This window comes from Dendrobates tinctorius, unplaced genomic scaffold, assembly GCF_039654945.1.
Source record: "Dendrobates tinctorius isolate UK_male_01 unplaced genomic scaffold, ASM3965494v1 ptg000019l, whole genome shotgun sequence".
Lineage (NCBI taxonomy): Eukaryota > Metazoa > Chordata > Amphibia > Anura > Dendrobatidae > Dendrobates > Dendrobates tinctorius.
In genome coordinates, this window is record NW_027361687.1 from 6,961,623 (window position 1) to 6,983,588 (window position 21,966).

The window sequence follows — 21,966 nt, forward strand, 5'->3', positions numbered from 1 at the left end:
CAGAGAAACAGCCCCAAAGCATGATGTTTCCACCACCATGCTTTACAGTAGGTATGGTGTTTGATGGATGCAACTCAGTATTCTTTTTCCTCCAAACATGACAAGTTGTGTTTCTACCAAACAGTTCCAATTTGGTTTCATCAGACCATAGGACATTCTCCCAAAACTCCTCTGGATCATCCAAATGCTCTCTAGCAAACTTCAGACGGGCCCGGACATGTACAGGCTTAAGCAGTGGGACACGTCTGGCACTGCAGGATCTGAGTCCATGGTGGCGTAGTGTGTTACTTATGGTAGGCCTTGTTACATTGGTCCCAGCTCTCTGCAGTTCATTCACTAGGTCCCCCCGCATGGTTCTGGGATTTTTGCTCACCGTTCTTGTGATCATTCTGACCCCACGGGGTGGGATTTTGCGTGGAGCACCAGATCGAGGGAGATTATCAGTGGTCTTGTATGTCTTCCATTTTCTAATTATTGCTCCCACAGTTGATTTCTTCACTCCAAGCTGGTTGGCTATTGCAGATTCAGTCTTCCCAGCCTGGTGCAGGGCTACAATTTTGTTTCTGGTGTCCTTTGACAGCTCTTTGGTCTTCACCATAGTGGAGTTTGGAGTCAGACTGTTTGAGGGTGTGCACAGGTGTCTTTTTATACTGATAACAAGTTTAAACAGGTGCCATTACTACAGGTAATGAGTGGAGGAAAGAGGAGACTCTTAAAGAAGAAGTTACAGGTCTGTGAGAGCCAGAAATCTTGATTGCTTGTTTCTGACCAAATACTTATTTTCCACCATAATATGCAAATAAAATGGAAAAAAAAACAGACAATGTGATTTTCTGGATTTTTTTTTCTCAGTTTGTCTCCCATGGTTGAGGTCTACCTATGATGTAAATTACAGACGCCTCTCATCTTTTTAAGTGGTGGAACTTGCACTATTGCTGACTGACTAAATACTTTTTTGCCCCACTGTACATACATACTACATTCATGCAACATACATACTACATATTACATACATACTACATTCATACAACATACTATATATACTACATTCATACAACATACATACATACTACATACTGTGTTACATACTGTGAGAATCATGTGGGAATAGTGGATGAGGGCAGGTATATCTCGCCCAGATTCCTCTCCTATGTGGCCTAGTCTGGTCAGTATCGCACCTGCTTACTAATGGATAATGGGAGGTGGATATATAAGGATGCCAGGTGGTTGTGTGAGTGTCTCAGCCTGGGAACACAGAGAGCCTGTCTGTGTGAGAGACACACGTGAGTGGAATCAGTGCCCACTGCAACTGTGGTTTGGCTGGACGGGAGAAGCCCGCCAGTTGGTAGTTAGGTTGTCCATTGTTTAGTTAGTGCCGGACAGGCAAGGATTTGTTTTATGTTTTATTTCCTTTTGCATTGCTTTCACCGTTAATAAACCTGACCCAGGGTCAGTTATACACGAATCCCCGCTCTGCGCCTGAGTTTCATGCTGAATGCACGTGACCTTTGACCCCAGCAAAGGCGATCCCGGAGTGTTTTATCACAATACATACTACATATATACAACATACATACATACTTCATATATACTACATTCATGCAACAACATACTTACATTCAACACATTAGCTGGATGATGGGACTACTACTGTCCCATCATTGGCTAATGTGTCAATCACTGTCATTGTAGCAGGCATAGCCTGTTGAGACTTGTAGTCCCATCGGACGATGCCTGCACAGAGCCCCAGCAGCCCGCAAAGAGCCCCGGCAGCCCGCACAGAGCCCCGGCAGCCCGCACAGAGCCCCGGTAGCCCGCACAGAGCCCCGGCAGGCCCACACAGAGCCCCGGCAGCCCGCACAGAGCCCCGGCAGGCCCGCACAGAGCCCCGGCAGCCCGCACAGAGCCCCGGCAGGCCCACACAGACCCCCGAGAGGCCCGTACAAACCCCGCCCACACACACAGACACGCACAGTGTCCGTCCACTCACCGCCCACACTCTTCCCCCCTCCCGAACTGGATGTGCAAGGAAAGAAAGGGTTTTTTTTACTTCCGATATTTCTGTCCCATAGATATGCATGGGACTTCCGGTATCGGAATCGGCGACACCCGATACTTTTTGGGTATCGGTCCGATCCAATCCGATCCGATATTTCTTAATATCGGATGGTATCGCTCAACACTAGTGAACAGCTCTTCAGACTCTGTGGTTCTGTAAAGTCAGTTGTATGGTTGGAGAGTTGGGATGCTTGGGGAAGCAAGGGGAATTTAGGTGCCACCTCTGTGGACTATACTGGGTGTGATGTTCAGGTGGAAGAAGAGGAGGAGAGGCCACTTGAAGCTGCACTTGCCATCCACTTGAGTACATGTTCTTTCTGGGCCTCATCCATAAGGCCTACTGCTGTGAATCTGCCAAAGAAAAATAGTGGTGTAGCCTGTCCAGTAACATAAGTTGTCAGTTGTCTTTTCATAGGACGTGACGTTGCTTCACTAGTGCTTTCACAAACATTACCACCTACCCTATGTACACCTTGAAGAACAAGCCTAATTCCCCTTTCACCACGGTCTCGCTTTTTCCCAGTCATGTTGCTCAGATAGTGTGGTAGGAGCACGGTATTAGCAACAAAAAATTAGATTTTAAACTCTGCAACACCTCTGCAAACAGCAGAATTTCAGCAACAGTAAATTCCAAGTTGAAATATGGCGTGCTGTGTCGTGTTATTCACAGAAAAAAAATTGTTTGAGTGTGGATGAGGTCTGTATGACAAAGAAGATATGCTACAAACAATTTCAGTCAGATGTCCTCTACTGTATGACGTTAAGAATTTTTGGGTGGCCTCTGGATAAGTCCTCTAACACATTAGATGCTGCATATTATTTGAATGTGAGATGTCCCCTACTGTAAGACACTTGGAACAGATGAATTTTTTAGTGGCCTCTGGATCAGGGCTCTGTAACACACTAGATGCTACAAACAATTTGAATGTGGGATGTCCCCTACTGCATGACACCAGGAACAGAAGAATTTTTGGGTGGCCTTTGGATCCGGCCTCTATAACACACTAGACAATGCAAACTATTTGAAAGTCAGATGTCCCCTACCTATGACCATAAGAATGTTTGGTGGCCTTTGGATCAGGGATCTATAACACACTAGATGCTGCAAACTATTTGAAAGTCAGGTCTCCTACGGTATAACACTAGGAACAGAAGATTTTTTTGTGGCCTCTGTATCCAGCCTCTACAGCTTAATGTCAACCCAACAAAATGACAAAGTATGATACGGCGAGTTGTCTAACTTAAAAAAATATTATTTATAATGCTATACACATGCATGGAGCATGATAGAAGCAGTGCACAATGCACTTGTAGAACATGTGCCCTGCTGGATTTGTCTGTGGACCTCAGTAATGGCAAAAAAAAGCTGGTGTCATGATCTGGGAACATGGAAAGACAGGACTCAAAACCTGGTCTGGTCATTTCAAGGGTTAACTTTTCTCAGCCTCAGTCTGGTCTTAGGTTTGCTACTCAGATCCACTGCATCCTGCAGGTGGTGTCAGCTATAGTTGTGCCTTTGGCATGTGTACCTGACTCTGGTATATCCTGATTAGTCCTGGTGTGATCCCCGTGTCTGTTTATTCCCTCTGTCTGTCCTGACTCAATGTTTCCCTGTAAGTTTGTTAACTCCCTGGTTTTGACTTGGCTTGCATTCAGACCTGCTTCTGTCTTTTGTCTTTGTCGTGTCCGCTTCTAACCGTTGCTGACCCCCTGGCTTGTTTCTGACCACGTGTACTATGACTTCTGGTACTTCTGCTCCTGACTGTGTCTGACCCCTCTTTCGCCACTTAGTGGCATTTGTGCTGCTGCTCAGTGTTGCTATGCTGCGTATGTAATCTCTCTTCCCTCACCAGCACCCTCTAGTGGTAGTTGGGCTATTCTGCACTGCAGTAGCATGACAACTGGAAGATCAATTTAATAGCCACACTGGAAACTAGATAACTACACTATCTGACTGATATACAACCACCTAGCTAACTAGCTAAAATCTTGCTGCTAACAGTGCCAGCATCAGGAGCAGCCATTCTGTGTTGTTATAGTGTCAAAATGGTGCTACTACAAGATGTCCGCTATTTTTATGGAGAGACATGTGATTTCAGCAGCCAAAGAAACAAGCCATTGTGTCAGGAGATTGTGAGTTTTTCCTGCGCCCTGATTGGCTAGCCGCAAAGTGCACACATAAAGTTAGGGGAAAAAATTGACTGTTTACAAGAACGCCGTGCCTCTGAGCTCTGCAAACCCCCTCCCCTCATCAAACACGTGCCAAACGCTCATGATAGACCACAATTATCATTGCTAAACTGCTGAAAATACTTTTGTGGCAACGTAAATGTTTTCCTGCACTTTTTACCGAATGTTACAGAATTTTTCCAATTTTATAAAATTTTGTTCATGTTTCTGATCATGAATCCGAATATGCCATATTCATGCTGAATTTATGTTTGGAGATCATTGTCCAAACAAATTTGCTCATCACTAGTTATGTCCAGTGGTAGTAATATTCCTTTTTCACACATAACTGCTTATTCTGAACAGTCGCCTAAAGCAGAAGATATTGTTTAAGGATTTTGTATTTTTTCCACATCACTTTTGGGCAGAGCTGGCATTCAGCTTTATCTTGCATCATTGTTTAGTCAGTTGAATGGAGGTAATAGGGCAAAGATTGCTGCAATCTGATTTGAAGAATTTCAACATTGCACAAGTACAAAAGTAAATATACATACATACATACATATATATATATATATATATATATATATATATATATATATATATACAGGGAGAGACGGCTTAATATCTCCACTCATCCCAGAGCGCTCCACACCCTGCTGGTGAGTATTACAGCTCAAGTTTCTACTTAGAGTTCTGTCCTTACTGAAATTCAAATAATCTCTCTTGGTGCGGACTTCTTGTATTTTATCAAAATTAGCAATGCTTAAAGCCCCCGTCACACACAGCGAGATCGCTAACGAGATCGCTGCTGAGTCACAAGTTTTGTGACGCAACAGCGATCACACCAGCAATATCGCTGTGTGTGACACCTATCAGCGACCGGCCCCCCTGCCGGGTATCGCTGATCATGCTTGAAAGCCCTGGATATTTTTTTGATTGTTGGTCTCCCGCTGGCCAGCACGCATCGCTGTGTGGCAGGCGGGAGACCAGTGATCAGTGAGCTGGATCTGGTATACAAGGTAAACCGCGGGTAACAAGCGCGCGTTGCTTAGTTACCTGCTGTGTACCTTAGATACCAGCGTGCTGGCACTGGGAGCTGGTATCCAAGGTAAACAGCGGGTTTCTAAGTGCCGTGCAGCGCTTAGAAACCCACTGTTTACCTTGGATACCAGCTCCCTGCACCAGCACGCTGGTATCTAAGGTACACAGCAGGTAACTAAGCAACGCGCGCTTTTTACCCACGTTGTCGCTGGTCCTGATCACTTCTGAGATCTGCCTGTTTGACAGCTCACCAGCGATCATGTAGTGACACACCAGCGATCCTGACAAGGTCATATCATTGTCGGGATCACTGGTGCGTCGCTATGTGTGACGGGGGCCTAAGTGTAAAGTATTGGAGATGTAGAGGATAGAGTTTGAGCCTCTGATAAAACAGAATGCATATGGGAGACTAATGGCTCTTGGAGACTATAGGATTATCTAACTAAGGGCTCATGCTCATTTGAGAGAAAAACGGACGAGTGCAATCTAATAAAAAATTGGATGGCACTCTGACCAATGTTATTCAATAGATGACATCTCATCTGTGATTTTTTTTTCTAAGCTGAAATTGGACTGAGAAAAAAAATCACAGCATGCTGCGATTTGCTGCATATCTCGGATGAGACTCACCAATGCAAGTCAACAATTGCGAGAAAAAATTGTATAGCACTTGCACCATGCAAGTGCTGTCTGATATTTTGCACACCGGTGTCCTTTGAAAAGCCGGCAATTCATATGCGGCTATGCAGTAAAATCACACTGGCAGGTTAGAACAGAATATCTAGAATAGATATATACACATAGAATACAGACATCTATGCATGTCGGTGACACACACACATATATATGCATTTACATTACATAGATAGAAGAAAAGCCGGAAATTCAGCAGCAGCAGTAATGTAAAATCACAGCAGGAGCTGACAGGATAGAAGAGTTGAATTACACACAGTAAATACATACAAAATAAGTAAATCAAGAAAAATAGGCAGCACTCCAAATTAAACGTGAAAAAGTGGATACTTTACTGATCCTCAGGTGGCGACGTTTCGACGGTGAACTGTCTTTATTTTTAGCCGGGGGGGCTAAAATATCTATGGCCCCTTCCTAGGCTAATAATATCAGCCCCCAGTCATTGGCTTTCCCTCTGCTGGTTCCTAAAATTACACGGGAGCCAACGCCATTTTTCTCCGAAAAATTATCTTTAATTAAATACATTTCCATAAGCTGCACACACACTGTACTAATTGCACTAATAATTCTTTTTATTCTTCTTTTCCTTCTTCTATTTTAGATGTTCATCTCTTCTTATATTCCTGCTTGCCCTCCTTCTTCTTTCCTTTTCCACCCTCCTTTTCCATTTCATCTTCCCTTTCTCCCCTTGTTCTATTTTTCATTTTCTTTTCTTCTCTCCTTATTTTCTTTTCTTTTTTTCTTTTGTCTTTCATCACCATAATCCTCCTTCTTCTCTTCATTAATCTTCTTTGCTCTCTGATCTTTTTGTTTAACTTCTATTACCTCCTTCTACTTTTCTGCTTTCTTTTCTTCTACTTCTCATTCATCTCATTGCTTTTACCTCCCCTTCTTCTCCTCCTTTCATCTTTCTTTTCTTTTACCTTGCATTCTCTAATTCTCCTTTTTCTTCTTCTTGACTTTCTCTTCTATTTCTAATTTTCTTTTCTATTTGTCCTGCTCCTTATTGACTATCATCTTAATCTCTTTTCTCCTTTTCTTCCATTTTTTTCTTTCTAATCTTCTCTCTAGTTTGAGAAGTTGCAGTTGTCTTTTATCTCTGCTGTTGTATCTTTTGCATTCTCTTTGTATTGTTTCTTCTTGGACTTTACCTTACTTTTGTTATCCTGGCGTTAGTAAGCTGATCTTCTTTCTTACAGACTTTTTCTCGTCTGTATTTCTTATCCACACTGGTATTGTTTAATATATTCTTTATTATATTTTGTAAGTGAAAAATTAACAGAGAAATGAACAATCACATTGATACAAAATGCTACATGTGTGCAAGTAAAAGAAATCAGATATAAAATGCAACAATATAACACAGTACGATTGCACTCAATCATTAACAATTAAATGAGTTGTTAACCCCTTAACGACCGCCGATACGCCTTTTAACGGCGGTAATTAAGGGTACTTAAACCACAGCGCCGTGAATGCACGGTGCTGTGGAGTAAGTAAATAGAGCCCCCCAGTGTCGGATTTTCTCCGGGTTCATGGCTGTAGGGGTAGCCGAGACCCCAGAGAACATGAATCAGGTTGGTTTTTGCCGACCCCGCTTTTGCAATCGCCGGTATTAACACTATAACGGCGACCGCAAAAAAAAGCCGCAATTTTGCATTTAATTTCTCTTTCCTCTGATGTGATCGCACATCAGAGGAGAGAGAAAGAGGGTCCCCGATCCCCACCCCCTGGTACCTCTCCGTGGTCCAGGGTCCCCTCCCGGTGGTCCTGTGTCCCGCCGGCATCCTCCGGTGGGCGCTGCCATCTTTGATTCGGAGAAAATGGCGGGCGCATGCACAGTGCACCTGCTGGGAATCTGCAGGCTCCGGCTGGCAGATTCAATTCATTCATTTTGATCACTATGATAAACTATCATAGTGAGCAAAATAAAAAAAATAGTAAATCACCCCCCATTTATCACCCCTTTAGTTAGGCAAACATAATGAAATAAAGAAAATATGTTTTTTTTTTTCATTTTTCCATTAGGGTTAGAGATAGAGTTAGGGCTAGGTTTAGGGTTAGGGCTATTGTTAGGGCTAGGGTTAGGGTTAGGGTTAGGGCTAGGGTTAGGGTTAGGGCTAGGGTTAGGATTAGGGCTAGGGTTAGGACTAGGGTTAGGGCTAGGGTTAGGGATATAGTTAGGGTTAGGGATAGGGTTAGGGCTAGGGTTAGTGCTAGGGTTAGAATTAGGGTTAGGGCGAATTAGGATTAGGGATTAGGGTTAGGGTTGGGATTAGGGTTAGGGGTGTGTTGGGGTTAGGGTTGGAGCAAGAATTGAGGGGTTTCCACTATTTACCAACTTTGGGGGTCTAAAAATTGGGGGGCTAAAAATCACTTTTGTGGAAATAAAAAATACTTTTTATTTTCACGGCTCTCCGTTATAAATTTCTGTGAAGCACTTGGGGGTTCAAAGTGCTCACCACACATCTAGATAAGCTCCTTGGGGGGGTCTAGTTTCCAAAATGGGGTCATTTGTGGGGGTTTCCACTGTTTAGGTACATCAGGGGCTCTGAAAACGCAACATGACTCCCGCAGACCACTCCATCAAAGTCTGCATTCCAAAATGGCACTACTTCCCTTCTGAGCTCTCCCATGCGCCCAAACAGTGGTTTACCCCCACATATGGGGTATCAGCGTACTCAGGACAAATTGCACTAACAACTTTTGTGGTCCAATTTCTCCTGTTACCCTTAGAAAAATAAAAAATAGTGGGCCAAAAAATCATTTTTGAGGAAAAAAATGATTTTTTATTTTCACGGCTCTGCGTTTATAAACTTCTGTGAAGCACTTGGGGGCTCAAAGTGCTCACCACATATCTAGATAAGCTCCTTCAGGGGTCTAGTTTCCAAAATGGGGTCACTTGTGGGGGGTTTGTACTGTTTAGGCACATCAGGGGCTCTACAAATGCAACATGACGACCACAGAAAATTCCATCAAAGTCTGCATTCCAAAATGGCGCTCCTTCCCTTCCGAGCTCTCCCATGCGCCCAAACAGTGATTCCCCCCACATATGGGGTATCAGCGTACTCAGAACAAGTTGCACAACAACATTTGTGGTCCAATTTTTCCTGTTACCCTTAGGAAAATAAAAAATAGCAGGCGAAAAAATCATTTTTGAGAAAAAAAAGATTTTTAATTTTCACGGCTCTGCATCTATAAACTTCTGTGAAGCACTTGGGGGTTCAAAGTGCTCACCACATATCTAGATAAGCTCCATCAGGGGTCTAGTCTCCAAAATGGGGTCACTTGTGGGGGGTTTATACTGCTTAGGCACATCAGTGGCTCTTCAAACGCAACATGACACCCGCAGACCGTTCCATCAAAGTCTGCATTCCAAAATGGCGCTCCTTCCCTTTCGAGCTCTCCCATGTGCCCAAACAGTGGTTCCCCCACATATGGGGTATCAGTGTACTCAGGACAAATTGCAAAACAACTTTTGTGGTCCAATTTCTCCTGTTACCCTTGATCAAATAGAAAATAGCAGGCTAAAAAATCATTTTTGAGGAAAAAATTTTTTTTAATTTTCACGGCTCTGCGTCTATAAACTTCTGTGAAGCACTTGGGGGTTCAATGTGCTCACCACATAGCTAGATAAGCTCCTTCAGGGGTCTAGTTTCGAAAATGGTGTCACTTGTGTTTTTTTTCACTGTTTAGGCACATCAGGGGCTCTCCAAAAGCGACATGGCATCCAATCTCAATTCCAGCCAATTCTGCATTGAAAAAGTCAAAAGTTACTCCTTCCATTCTGAGCTCTGCCGTGCACCCAAACAATGGTTTAGCCCCACATATGGGGTATCAGCGCACTTAGGACAAATCGCACAACAACTGTGGTGGTATGACTTCTCCGGTTACCCTTGCAAAAATAAAAATTTGGGGGCGAAAATATCATTTTTGTGGAAAGAAAAAATGATTTTCTATTTTCACGGCTCTACGTTATAAACTTCTGTGAAGCACTTGAAGGTTCAAAGTGCTCATCACGCATCTAAATAAGTACCTTAAGGGGTCTAGTTTCCAAAATGGAGTCGCTTGTTGGGGGTTTCCACTGTTTAGGAACATTAGGGGCTCTCCAAACGCAACATGGCATCCGATCTCAATTGCAGCCAATTCTGCGTTGAAAAAGTCAAACGGCGCTCCTTCCCTTGCGAGCTCTGCCGTGCGCTGAAAAAGTTGTTTATACCCACATATGGGGTATTGGCATATTCAGGAGAAATTGCACAACAAATTTTGTGGTTTAATTTCTCTTTTACCACTTGTGAAAATAAAAAAAATTAGTTCTGAAGTAAATTTTTTGCAAAAAAAGGTTAAATGTTAATTTTTTCCTTCCACATTGCTTTAGTTCCTGTGAAGCACATAAACGGTTAATAAACTTCTCGAATGTGGTGTTGAGCACCTTGAGGGGTCTAGTTATTAGAATGGTGTCTATTTTGGGTATTTTCTGCCATGTACACCCCTCAAAATGACTTTAAATATGATGTGGTCCCTAAAAAAAAATGGTTTTGTAAATTTTGTTGTAAAAATGAGAATTTGCTGGTCAACTTTTAACCCTTATAAGTTCCTAACAAAAAAGAAATTTGTTTCCAAAATTGTGCTGATGTAAAGTAAACATGTGGGAAATGTTATTTATTAAGAAATTTATGTGACACATCTCTCTGATTTAAGGGCATAAAAATTTAAAGTTTTAAAATTGCAAAATTTTCAAAATTTTCGCCATATTTCCATTTTTTTCATAAATAAACACAAGACATATCGAAGAAATTTTACCACAAACATGAATTACAATATGTCACGAAAAAAAAAATTAAGAATCAGCGGGATCCGTTAAAGCGTTCCAGAGTTATAACCTCATAAATTGATAGTGGTCATAATTGTAAAAATTGGCCTGGTCTTTTAGCTGTAAAATGGCTCTGTCACTAAGGGGTTAATACTTTTTCTTTTAAAGACTTGCAGATGTGGAAATGAATAAGCACAATGATAGTCACCCTCCACAGGTTCATCTATGCCTTTCCAACAGGCTCTGGTCTTTAGTATTTATTCACTCCACTTCTAGTGTCATGACTGCCAGACACATGACTGCAGCAGCCAATGGAGTTGCTAAACCCAGTGATTGGCTGCAGTGGTCACAATCATTGGAGTTTTTACAGTGCAGCTACAGTCCTACTGAACTGGGAGGTGAAGCCAAGGGGCCAGACTGCAAAGGGGTGGCGCTCCAGACCTCCCACTGTACACTGAGGACTTATTTTGCATATTTATTCAAACATAATTCTCTTTAAAAGTGGGTTGAAATGATGACAATGATCTGTGGGGTTGTTTTTTTTTTGGTGAGTACATTTTTTGTGAGGTACAAAACTCGTTTCATGAGTTCCGTATGACACCTGGAAGCTATGCGGAATCATGTGGTACGTCTGGGCATCAATAGAGGTTTAAACTAGTGCCATCGAGCCACTTTCTGCTTCCACTCATCATTATTGGCTCCTGGAATTGGTGTTGACCAGGGCTTCCCAGGGACAGCCATCGTGGAGCACCATATCCACTCCACTAACAAGTAGGTTGCCAACCTCGGCTGTATAGGCAGATCTTCAGCTCAGGTACAGCTCAGAGGGGTCACTTATCCCATTTATCATATATTAGCTATCATAACTATGCATGGCGAGTCACCTTCCCATTGACCTTTTAAACACCCGCTTTCCCATTCATCTTCCCTTTTTCTCTGGCTGTCCCAATACAGTACTGTCTACCCACCCTTGATGGTATGAGTGTATGTTAGCCATCACTTATCTATAGGGCACTTCAGGGCAAATAATGCCAGTCACCAACAAGCGGGGCACTGTTTTCGTATAGCTTCGTATAGGGTGCCAATCACCGCAGATAGGCAGGTGTACAGGTCAGGGACTACCTATAGGGTGAGCGCAGTGTGCTCTTTTTAGTATAGTGTTTGGTACTGTATTTGTTGTTTGTCCCTTTTAACGGCATTTTATTAAAAGTTATATTTTAATATGAACATTTTTGGGGGGTTCCTTCATGTTAGTCTTTTTCAAATTGAGTCTCCCCTATTTATTTACTCTTGTACATATCATGTTTTGAATGCTTTTTACTGCATTATTTTGGCGTATCAGCTCTGACCATAATACAGTAGGAGCTTTGTTCACTATCTTTACATCAAGCCCTGAACATAATTAACAAGAAATATAGTGGTTTACATACTTATAATGAATTATTGTCTTTTTCAGAGAAAATGAAGCATTTCGTCTTCCTATGTTTCAGCCAAGCACTGCTTTGTGCATTTGTGTGTGGACACCATGGTGGACCACATGATGATGACCATGACCACAATGGCCACCACCACAACAATGAAACAGATGCTATTCCCATGGTATCCAAAGCAATGTTCAATTTTGCCTTTAACATCTACTACCATTTGATTGATGTTCAACCTCATGACAACTTGCTCTTATCTCCATTGAGTATTGCAAAAGCATTTGCTTTACTCTCACTTGGTGCCAAGTCCAAGACCCTCAGTGAGATCCATGAAGGAATTGGTTTCAACAAATCCTTGATATCAGAGGAAATGATCCACAAAGGTTTCCAGAAGGTTCTAAACATCATCAAGCACCCAAAAAGCGGACTTGAGTTGGACAGTATCACTACGCTCTTCATTGATTCCAAGCCAAATCTTCATAAGAAGTTCTTAGATGATGCCCAAAAATACTACCAATCGGACGTCATGCCCATGAACTTTGCCGAAAAATCAGAAGCCTTAGAACAAATCAATAGTTACGTGGAGAAGAAAACCAATGGGAAAGTTAAAGATCTCTTGGACAATCTTGATCTGACGACAGATATGGTTATCACCAGCACAAAATACTTCAAAGGTAAGGAGGAAAGCAATCATCAATTGATTTTAGGAAGTGAATATATCAACTATGGCTGGTATGGGGGTCAAGCGAGAGGGAAGCCTCTATTTCTCCTAAAAACCACAGCAGGGCTCCATAGGCAGCAAAAAGGAGACAAGGGATCGTAGCATTTTTTTAATTTTCTATTGGGCTCCTCCTCATTAAGAGGTCAAGGTGCTCCGTTTAGTGTTGCATTCTCTTTGTTTACCAGGCATGGTCCTGTACATTTGATAGTGACCATTCCTGGTGCTGTAGATCAATCCCAATCAAGTGATTGAACTGTTGGATCGGGCACAGCCACTACTAAATGTGCAGGACCGTGCCTGCTAAACAATGACTCAGGTTGGAGTGCCGCAGTCTCAAGGAGGGAGGTGAGAGTGAGATCAGATTTAATGACCTATTATAAAGGAAAAGTATCAATTTTACAGCATCTGAAAACCTCGATAAAGAAATGTAATAGCGGAGTCACCTATTTGTAAGGAAAAGCAACAGGTTTCACGTCACCATGATACAAATAAAAAAAGAATGAAAACTTTTGAAGTTCAAAAACTGCAGAAATGTAACAGATGCTCAATGAAGAATAAGTGAAATACTGGTGCGATCTCTTGCAGGATCCTGGGAACACGCTTTCAACGTAAATGATACCAGAGAAGAAGACTTCCATGTGGATGAGAACACAGTAGTGAAGGTTCCGATGATGAGCAGACGAGGAGAGTATCTCACGGGTTATATACCTGAGATTGGATGCACATTGGTCGAAGTCCCCTACAAAGGAAACACCTCGGCATTGTTTTTCTTACCAGAAATGGGGAAGCTGAATGATGCTGAAAAAGCTTTTCAGAATTTGCCAGAAGATACATGGACCAAAGTATTGAAATCAAGGTAACAATATCTATAGGATTTCATTGTACACATTCACTATGTACAGAACTGACTTCATATTATATTCCAGAGCTGCACTCACTATTCTGCTGGTGTAGTCACTGTGTACATACATTACATTACTGATCTTGAGTTACATCCTGTATTATATTCCAGAGCTGCACTCATTATTCTGCTGGTGCAGTCACAGTGGGCATACATTACATTACTGATCTTGAGTTACATCCTATATTATACCCCAGAGCTGCCCTCACTATTCTGCTGGTGCAGTCACTGTGTACACACATTACATTACTGATCCTGCATTACATCTTGTATTATGCTCCAGAGCTGCACTCACTATTCAGCTCGAGCAGTTACTGTGGACACACATTACATTACTGATCCTGAGTTACCTCCTGTATTATACCCCAGAGCTGCACTCACTACTCTTCTGCTGCAGTTACTGTACATACATTACATTACTGATCCTGGGTTACATCCTGTATTATACTCCAGAGCTGCACTCACTATTCTGCTGCTGCAGTCACTGTGTACATACATTACATTACTGATCCGGAGTTGTTATTATTAATTATTATTATTATTATTTATATAGCGCCATTAATTCCATGGTGCTGTTCATGAGAAGGGGATTACATACAAAGTTATAGATATCGTTAACAGTAAACAAATTTACAATGACAGACTGGTACAGAGGGGAGGGGACCCTGTCCTTGCGACTTACATTCTACGGGATAGTGGGGAAGAGACACAAGGTTGGGGTGCAGCAGCTCTTATGGAGATGAGGCGGCAGCTCAGGCGGTGGTGAGGCGGTAGAGTGGTCATTGCAGGCTGTAAGCTTTCCTGAAAAGATGGGTTTTCAGGTTCCGTTTGAAGGATCAGAGGGTGGTGGATAATCGGACGTGTTGAGGCATGGCATTCCAGAGGATAGGGGATATTCGGGAGAAATCTTGGAGGCGGTTGTGTGAGGAACGAATAAGTGTGGAGGAGAGTAGGAGGTCTTGGGAGGATCAAAGATTATGTGAGGGAAGATATTGGGAGATTAGTTCAGAGATATAGGGAGGGGAAAGGTTGTGGATGGCTTTGTAGGTCAGTGTTAGTAGTTTGAACTAGATTCGTTGGTGAATTGGAAGCCAATGAAGGGATTTGCAGAGAGGGGAGACAGGGGAGTAGCGAGGAGAGAGGTGGATTAGTCGGGCAGCAGAATTTGGGACAGACTGGAGTGGTGCAAGAGAGTTAGCAGGGAGGCCACAGAGGAAAGTGTTGCAGTAGTCAAGGCGGGAGATGATGAGGGCATGTACAAGAGTTTTTGTAGATTGAGGACTGAGGAAGAGACGGATTCTGGAAATATTTTTGAGCTGGAGGTGACAGGAGGTGGCAAGAGATTGGACATGTGGTTTGAAGGACAGGGCAGAGTCGAGAGTTACTCCGAGGCAGCAAATTTCAGGTGCGGGAGAGAGCGTGATGCCGTTTACCATAATAGATAGATCGGGTAGGGAAGATATGTGAGATGGAGGAAAGATAATGAGTTCAGTTTTGTTTACGTTGAGTTTTAGGAAGCGAAAGGTGAAAAAGGAGGATATGGTTGATAGACACTCCAGGATTCTGGACAGCAGAGAGGTGACATCTGGGCCAGAGAGGTAGATCTGAGTGTCATCTGCATACAGGTGGTACTGGAAGCCATGGGACTTTATGAGTCGTCCTAGGCCAAGAGTATAGATGGAAAAAAGTAGGGGTCCCAGGACAGAGCCTTGGGGACTCCAACAGAGAGGGGGCGGGATGAGGAGGTAGTGTGGGAGTGGGAAACGCTGAATGTGCAGTCAGAAAGGTATGAGGAAATCCAGGACAGGGCAAAGTCTTTGATGCCAAGGGAAGAAAGAATCTGTAGCAGTAGGCAGTGGTCAACTGTGTCAAAGGCAGATGACAGGTCAAGAAGGAGGAGGATGGTGAACTGTCTGTTAGCTTTGGCTGTGAGTAAGTCATTAGTAATTTTGGTCAGGGCAGTTTCAGTGGAGTTGTAGGGGCGGAAGCCAGATTGCAGGATGTCAAGGAGGGAGTTAGATGAGAGGTGGGAGGAAAGTTGAGCATGGACATGCTGTTCAAGGAGTTTGGAAGCAAACGGGAGCAGTGATATCGGGCGATAGCTGGGCATAGCAGTTGGGTCAAGGTTTGATTTTTTGAGGATAGGTCTTATGGTGGCATGTTTGAAGGCAGAGGGGAAGGTACCAGAAGTTAGGGATAGGTTGAAGATATGGGTTAGGGCTGGAATGATCATGTTAGTGAGGTTGGGGAGCAGGTGAGAAGGGATGGGGTCAAGTGAAAAGGAGGTGAGATGTGATTTGGAAAGGAGATGAGTAAGTTCTCCTTCAGTGATGTTGGAGAGGGAGGTTATTAGGGAAGGGCAGAGGTCTGGTATGTGGAGTGGTTGGGGTGGTGGATCTGTAAAGGTTTGCCTTGTTTGGTCAATCTTGTTTTTGAAGTAGGTGGCAAAGTCCTCAGCAGACATGAGGGGAGTTCGAGGTGGCAGTGGTGGGCAGAGGAGAGAGTTGAATGAGCTGAACAGTTGTTTTGGGTTGTGGGATAATGATGTGACAAGGTTTGTGAAATAGGTCTGTTTAGCAAAGGTGAGGGCTGATTTAAAGGCAAGTGTAGCTTGTTTGAAAGCAGTGAATTCGTCTGGCAGGCGTGTTTTTTTCCAACGCTGCTCAGCGACCCTGAATGCTTGTCGAAGGTTTTTGGTGAGGTTGTGCCAGGGTTGCCCATTGGTCTATCGCACTTTGCCATGCATGAGAGGAGCGACTGAGTCTATGGCTCATGTGAGGGTGGCATTGTAGAAAGCGGTGGCACTGTCCGTGTTGTGGAGTGAAGATATGGAGGACAGAGGAAGAAGAGAGTCTGAGAGTCTGTGGATGTCTAGGTGTGTAAGGTTTCTGTGAGGATGTGCTTGTGCCTGGACATGGGGGGCAGGTGAGAAGGACAAGGATGAGAAGGTGAGTAGATGGTGGTCAGCTAGGGGGAAGGGAGAGGTTGTGAGATTAGGTAGGGAACAGAGGCGGGTGAAGATGAGGTCTAATGTACAGTATGTCCATCTGTGTGGGTGGCTGTGGAGGACAACTGAGTAAGTCCAAAGGATGAGGTAAGTGACAGGAGTTTGGAGGATTCTGGCTAAGGGGTGTCAATGGGGATGTTGAAGTCCTCCATGATGATGGTGGGGATGTCAGCAGAGAGAAAGTGGAGGAGCCTGGAGGAGAATTGGTCGATGAAGGTAGTGTCTGAGCCCGGTGGTCGGTATATGACAGCCATTTGGAGAATAGAGGGAGAGTAAATACGGACAGAGTGAACCTCGAAAGAAGATAAGGGAGGGTGGGGGTTGGATAGGGTTGAAGGAGCAGTTTTTAGAAAGGAGGAAACCCACTCCTCCACCTTGTCTGTTGCCAGGGCGAGAAGTGTGGGTAAAGTGGAATCCGCCATAACTCAGTGCGGCAGGGGAGGCCATGTCAGGGTGTGTCAGCCAGGTCTTAGTGAGGGCCAGGAAGGAAAGTTTGTGGGAGGTAAAGAGGTTGTGGATCACGTGGAGCTTGTTGCAGATGGAGCGAGCATTCCAAAGTGCTCCAGAATGAGGGTGTGCGAGGGAGGGGGTCAGTGGTACAGGTTTTAAGTGTGAGGGATTGTGGTAGTTTGTCTTAGTGTGAGAAAGATAGGGGTGGGGATTAGTGGGATGTATGAGACGGGGGACCAGAATTGGGGGATATGTCACCAGCAGTGAGAAGAAGCAGAGAAAGGGAAAGCAGGTGGGTGAAGGAGAGAGATTGTCTTGTATTGTATTTTAGTAGGAGAGGTCTGGGGTTAAGGAGTATGTCTGCAGATAAAGTGAGGTGGGGGGGTAAGTGAGAGGGGGAGATATTTATTTGGTTCGAGGGTGCAGGGGTTTGGGGATAGTGAAGGAGAATGAAGATTAGTGGAGCAAAAACGATGAGGGCAAATGTGAGCACGGTTAAAGAGCAGAATACAAAAAAAAACAAGCGAGTAGAGTAAGAAAGCAGTGGTTAGTCTTACCGTCTGACCGATTTCTGTACTATTTCTGGTATATTTCTCATGTATCACTTTGAATATGTCACTTCAAATGATGTCACATCTGACCAAGGTCACATCTGACCTGCTCTCTTCAACTTATACCATTTAAATGTCCATGAAATGAAGTCAGGTGAGTGAGGGAGGGAGCAGGAGAAGGGGGCTGGAGGACAGTTCACAGCAGGGAGCAATTAACAGATTGCAGTTAATGGGACATTTGACTAGCATCAAAGTTGAAGAAAGAGGTGGGATAAGATGGAAGGATGGAATGTGTGAGGAGCATGGGTATATCAATATGCATACAGTCAATTTGAAGTATGATACATGGAATAAAAGTCAGGGGAAAAAACAGAGTGCAGACATACCAAATAAAAACAGAGGGTGAACAATGCATGAGGGTTCAGGGGTTCAGTGAGTATTCTGGATAAAGCGGGTTCAGACGTACCAATTAAAAACAGAGGGAGAACAATGCATGAGGGTTCAGTGAGTATTCAGCAGACATACCAATTTAAAACAGAGGGTGAACAATGCATGAGGGTTCAGTGAGTATTCAGCAGACATACCTGTGGATGAAAGCAGATGGATCAGGACATGGCAGCATAAAGAAGGATACACCATGGTTTATCAGTCTGGCATATTTCTCATATATCACTTTGAATATGTCACTTCAAATGATGTCACATCTGACCAAGGTCGTATCTGACCAGCTCTCTTCAACTTATACCATTCAAAATTAGATCCTATATTATACCTCAGAGCTGCACTCACTATTCTGCTGGTGCAGTCACTGTGTACACACATTACATTACTGATCCTGAGTTACAGCCTGTATTATACCTCAGAGCTGCACTCACACCTCTGCTATTAACAGGCTGTGCCTGGTATGTTATTCATCCTGGGTGCAGGTTAGTTGCTCAGTATGGTTTTGCAGATCAAAATTAACTTGTTATTATGTAATGACACAATTAAGTTGTGATTGCAGTGTGAACAAGGACTTTTTAGTGAGACATTTCTATGGCATAATGAGACTTTTTCACTTTGCAGAGATATTATTCTATCAATTCCAAAATTTTCCATTTCCCACGAAATTGATCTTAAGAAGGAACTAGAATGTTTGGGTATCAAAGAGGTATTTTCTGACCAAGCCGACCTATCCGGGATAACGGGAGACTCCAGGCTAAAAGTATCAAAGGTAAAATTAATTTTAGGCTTGAGCAAAGAATCATTTTCAGAGGCTGCATCTCGTTAATGAGACGGACTGGAATCACATAGGCAATGCTCCATAGGGAAAATTATGCAAATTAGTTCACCCCTCCCATCATAATTTAGTAAAAAAAAACATTTTAATTAAGAGTTAAATTGTCCAAAGATTTACGCATCATTTGTACTGCAGTACTAGGAAACGTCAGTTGCCTTCTCTGGTCATTGCAGCTGATTCTTGGGGGACTTGTGGGAGGCAATGTTCCTAATTTGACCACCCCCTTAAGGACTCATTAAGAGAGCGGGTGAGCTATGTTTCATGACTTTTCTGCTCTCAACCTCTGTAGGCTGTCCATAAAGCCGTGCTGAAAGTGGATGAGGAGGGAACAGAAGTCGCTGCCGATGCCATTGAGAAATCGAAGCTCGGTCATGAACAACATATCACATTTGACCGACCGTTCATTTTCTCCATCTACAAAAAAGATATGTCTATCGAGATTTTCAGTGGAAGACTAATAAACCCAACAAAATAAAACTAAATCCAACACGTTTGTCACACAATAAAGCACTGTGTCTACTCTCTGTCTGTGCTGTTCTTACTCTAGTCTTGTATTATCAGGGATACGGCAGCTGCACTGATAGCATGATGTACATCCCTCCATGACTGTTGCCGCCAATCACTGTCTTTAGCTGTCACTCATTATTCATGTGAGTCCAATGATTGACTGCAGTGGTCACATGGATGTTTGGTAAGTGGCAGCTGCGGGAAGTATGTAAACACCAGTGGAGGAGCACTGGTCAGAAAAGTAGTCAATAGGGTGAGTACAGGATTTTTTTTTGGATTTCACCTATACCTTGTTAGCAGGGCTGGTTTAACACCAAGTGGGGCCTTGGGCAAAATGTATAATGGGGCACTAAATATTCACATATTGCATCATCACACTCAAATATTTAGGTTGCTTTTACTTGCACTGAGTTCAGACCACTAAACGAGCAACGATTGACAATATTCAAGTCATTTGGTGCTTGCTTACTGGCATCTTTACATACAGTAAGATGACAAATTTTGGGCGGAGAACATTCACCAGTAGATCAACCTGTCCCCATAAAGTAGCATGTTATCAGCAGCATATCTGATGTTTGCACCAAGCGATTTGCTGATCAGATCAATGGTTTTTGTTCCTCCAAAAACAATCCAATGGCCCAATGAATGAGCAGCATTTCGCTAATTTGTTGGTCGTTTGCAGTCATGTTCACACCTATAAACTCTTGTCTGTGCAGTTGGGACTTATAAGTGGATGCTACATACACACGCAAAGTAAGTTACACACAAATTGTATGTTACACACACATATGTATACACACATAGCACACATGCCAGTATACATCGATCACATGCACACACATATCTATACACAGAACACATACAAATATGTATAAACAGAGCACATACATACAGGCACATGCATGCGTAGAGCACTTACATACATATAGACATGGTTATACACAGACACATACATACTGAAACATATATACCTACAAAGAACCCATAAATTCTGATGTATGCTGTTCTCCTGTCATTCAGCACTTTTCCCATTCATTTGAACATTTTCACTGCCCTCCAGACCTCTTTGTAGGGTCTGCCAGAAAAGAGCTCGGCTTTCCCATTGACTCCCATTATACTTCTTCAACGACTATTAGGAATTGCTCAGTTTGAGCAACGAGCACCCGAGCACTTAAGTGCACACTCATCTCTATTGGGGTATCATACTGTGATGGGGGTCACCATTCTTTGTAAGGAGGAGATTGAGGGAGGGGGGTATAGTAGGATCATCATACCGTGTGTGTGGAGGAAATCTTTGTGGGGGTGTCTTCTTGTGTTTGCAGCTCTTTTGTTGGCATCATACTTTATTATTAATGATGAGTGAGTACCATAATATTCACAATCGCTATACTCGTAATGAGTACTTTGTAAAAACCGCGTATTCATTCCGAATAGCGAGTACAATGCAAGTCAATGGGAATTGCGAGTAATTTTCTGCTAGACCCTTCAAAGGGGTCTGGGGGCCTCAGGAAAAGGCTGAAATGTATGGGAAAGTGATGAAACAGATTGGGAAGAGCCTGGAGAATATGCCTGCATGTATTTCTGACTCACAAATGATTTCTGGGAATAAGTTTGTCACAGTATTATGCCACTTTTACAGATACACAAGAACAACTACCAAACCTATATTTCTATTGAATATGTATCCCCCTATCTCAGTCACAATGTGGCACAACCTTTCACAAGGGTCTCCAATGACAAATATTAGTTTAATAGGACAACCCTACATTCAAGATTTGTCCACTGCACAATGTCCATAGGGTTTGTAAAAAATTAGCCCAATGGACTGAGTCAAGGTTGATGCAGGAAGCCACCATCCCAAGGGCCTCCAATCACAAATAGTAACTAGGCTGGAGTAGGAATACTGTCCTGGTTTGTCCACTGCACAATGTGCATAGTGTTACATGGACGCTGCTAAGTTCAGATAGAGGTGGAACAGGTTTCATGAATCCTTTGGAACTCTGGGGGAACCGTTACTCAGGGTGACCATGTACTGCAGCTTCCTCAGGCACAAGATGGGTCTACTTGCTCACACAGATACAACTAATAGATGTCATGGTTGGACCCGCATGCTTGGGGTTAATTTCTGGAAACAGTGCTGATGACCTGCGCTTCTTGGATTAAATGTTATGATCCCAGTGCAGGCTCTTACCTGCACACCTGGGGCTTATTATTGTGGCCTCTCCTTGGTTCTGGAAAAGCTTTTTGTAGCCTCAGGAAGCTTCAATCCCTGTCAGTTATACTTTTGACCTTGACAGAGTGTGTTGACCCCTGAGTGTGTTTGTGCTGTGTTCTTGTTTGCCTGATACT

The 21,966-nt window shown here is 43.2% G+C and overlaps 1 protein-coding gene across 1 annotated transcript; it reads left to right on the top strand.

Moving 5' to 3' along the window:
• Window positions 1-4,814: 4,814 nt before the first annotated feature.
• Window positions 4,815-19,634, top strand: LOC141082764 (alpha-1-antitrypsin-like). Its single transcript, XM_073566680.1, has 5 exons — window positions 4,815-4,889; window positions 12,234-12,875; window positions 13,508-13,778; window positions 18,897-19,044; window positions 19,400-19,634. Exons 2-5 carry the CDS (start codon window positions 12,239-12,241, stop codon window positions 19,583-19,585), a joined length of 1,242 nt encoding a protein of 413 aa, XP_073422781.1. The 5' UTR covers window positions 4,815-4,889; window positions 12,234-12,238; the 3' UTR covers window positions 19,586-19,634.
• Window positions 19,635-21,966: the final 2,332 nt, after the last annotated feature.

Excerpts from the sequence above, each read along its gene's own strand:
- LOC141082764 (XM_073566680.1), top strand. The coding sequence starts at position 12,239 with ATGAAGCATTTCGTCTTCCTATGTTTCAGCCAAGCACTGCTTTGTGCA. Across the intron at positions 12,876-13,507 it reads CAGCACAAAATACTTCAAAG|GATCCTGGGAACACGCTTTC; the intron begins GTAAGGAGGAAA and ends GATCTCTTGCAG. Across the intron at positions 19,045-19,399 it reads CCAGGCTAAAAGTATCAAAG|GCTGTCCATAAAGCCGTGCT; the intron begins GTAAAATTAATT and ends CAACCTCTGTAG.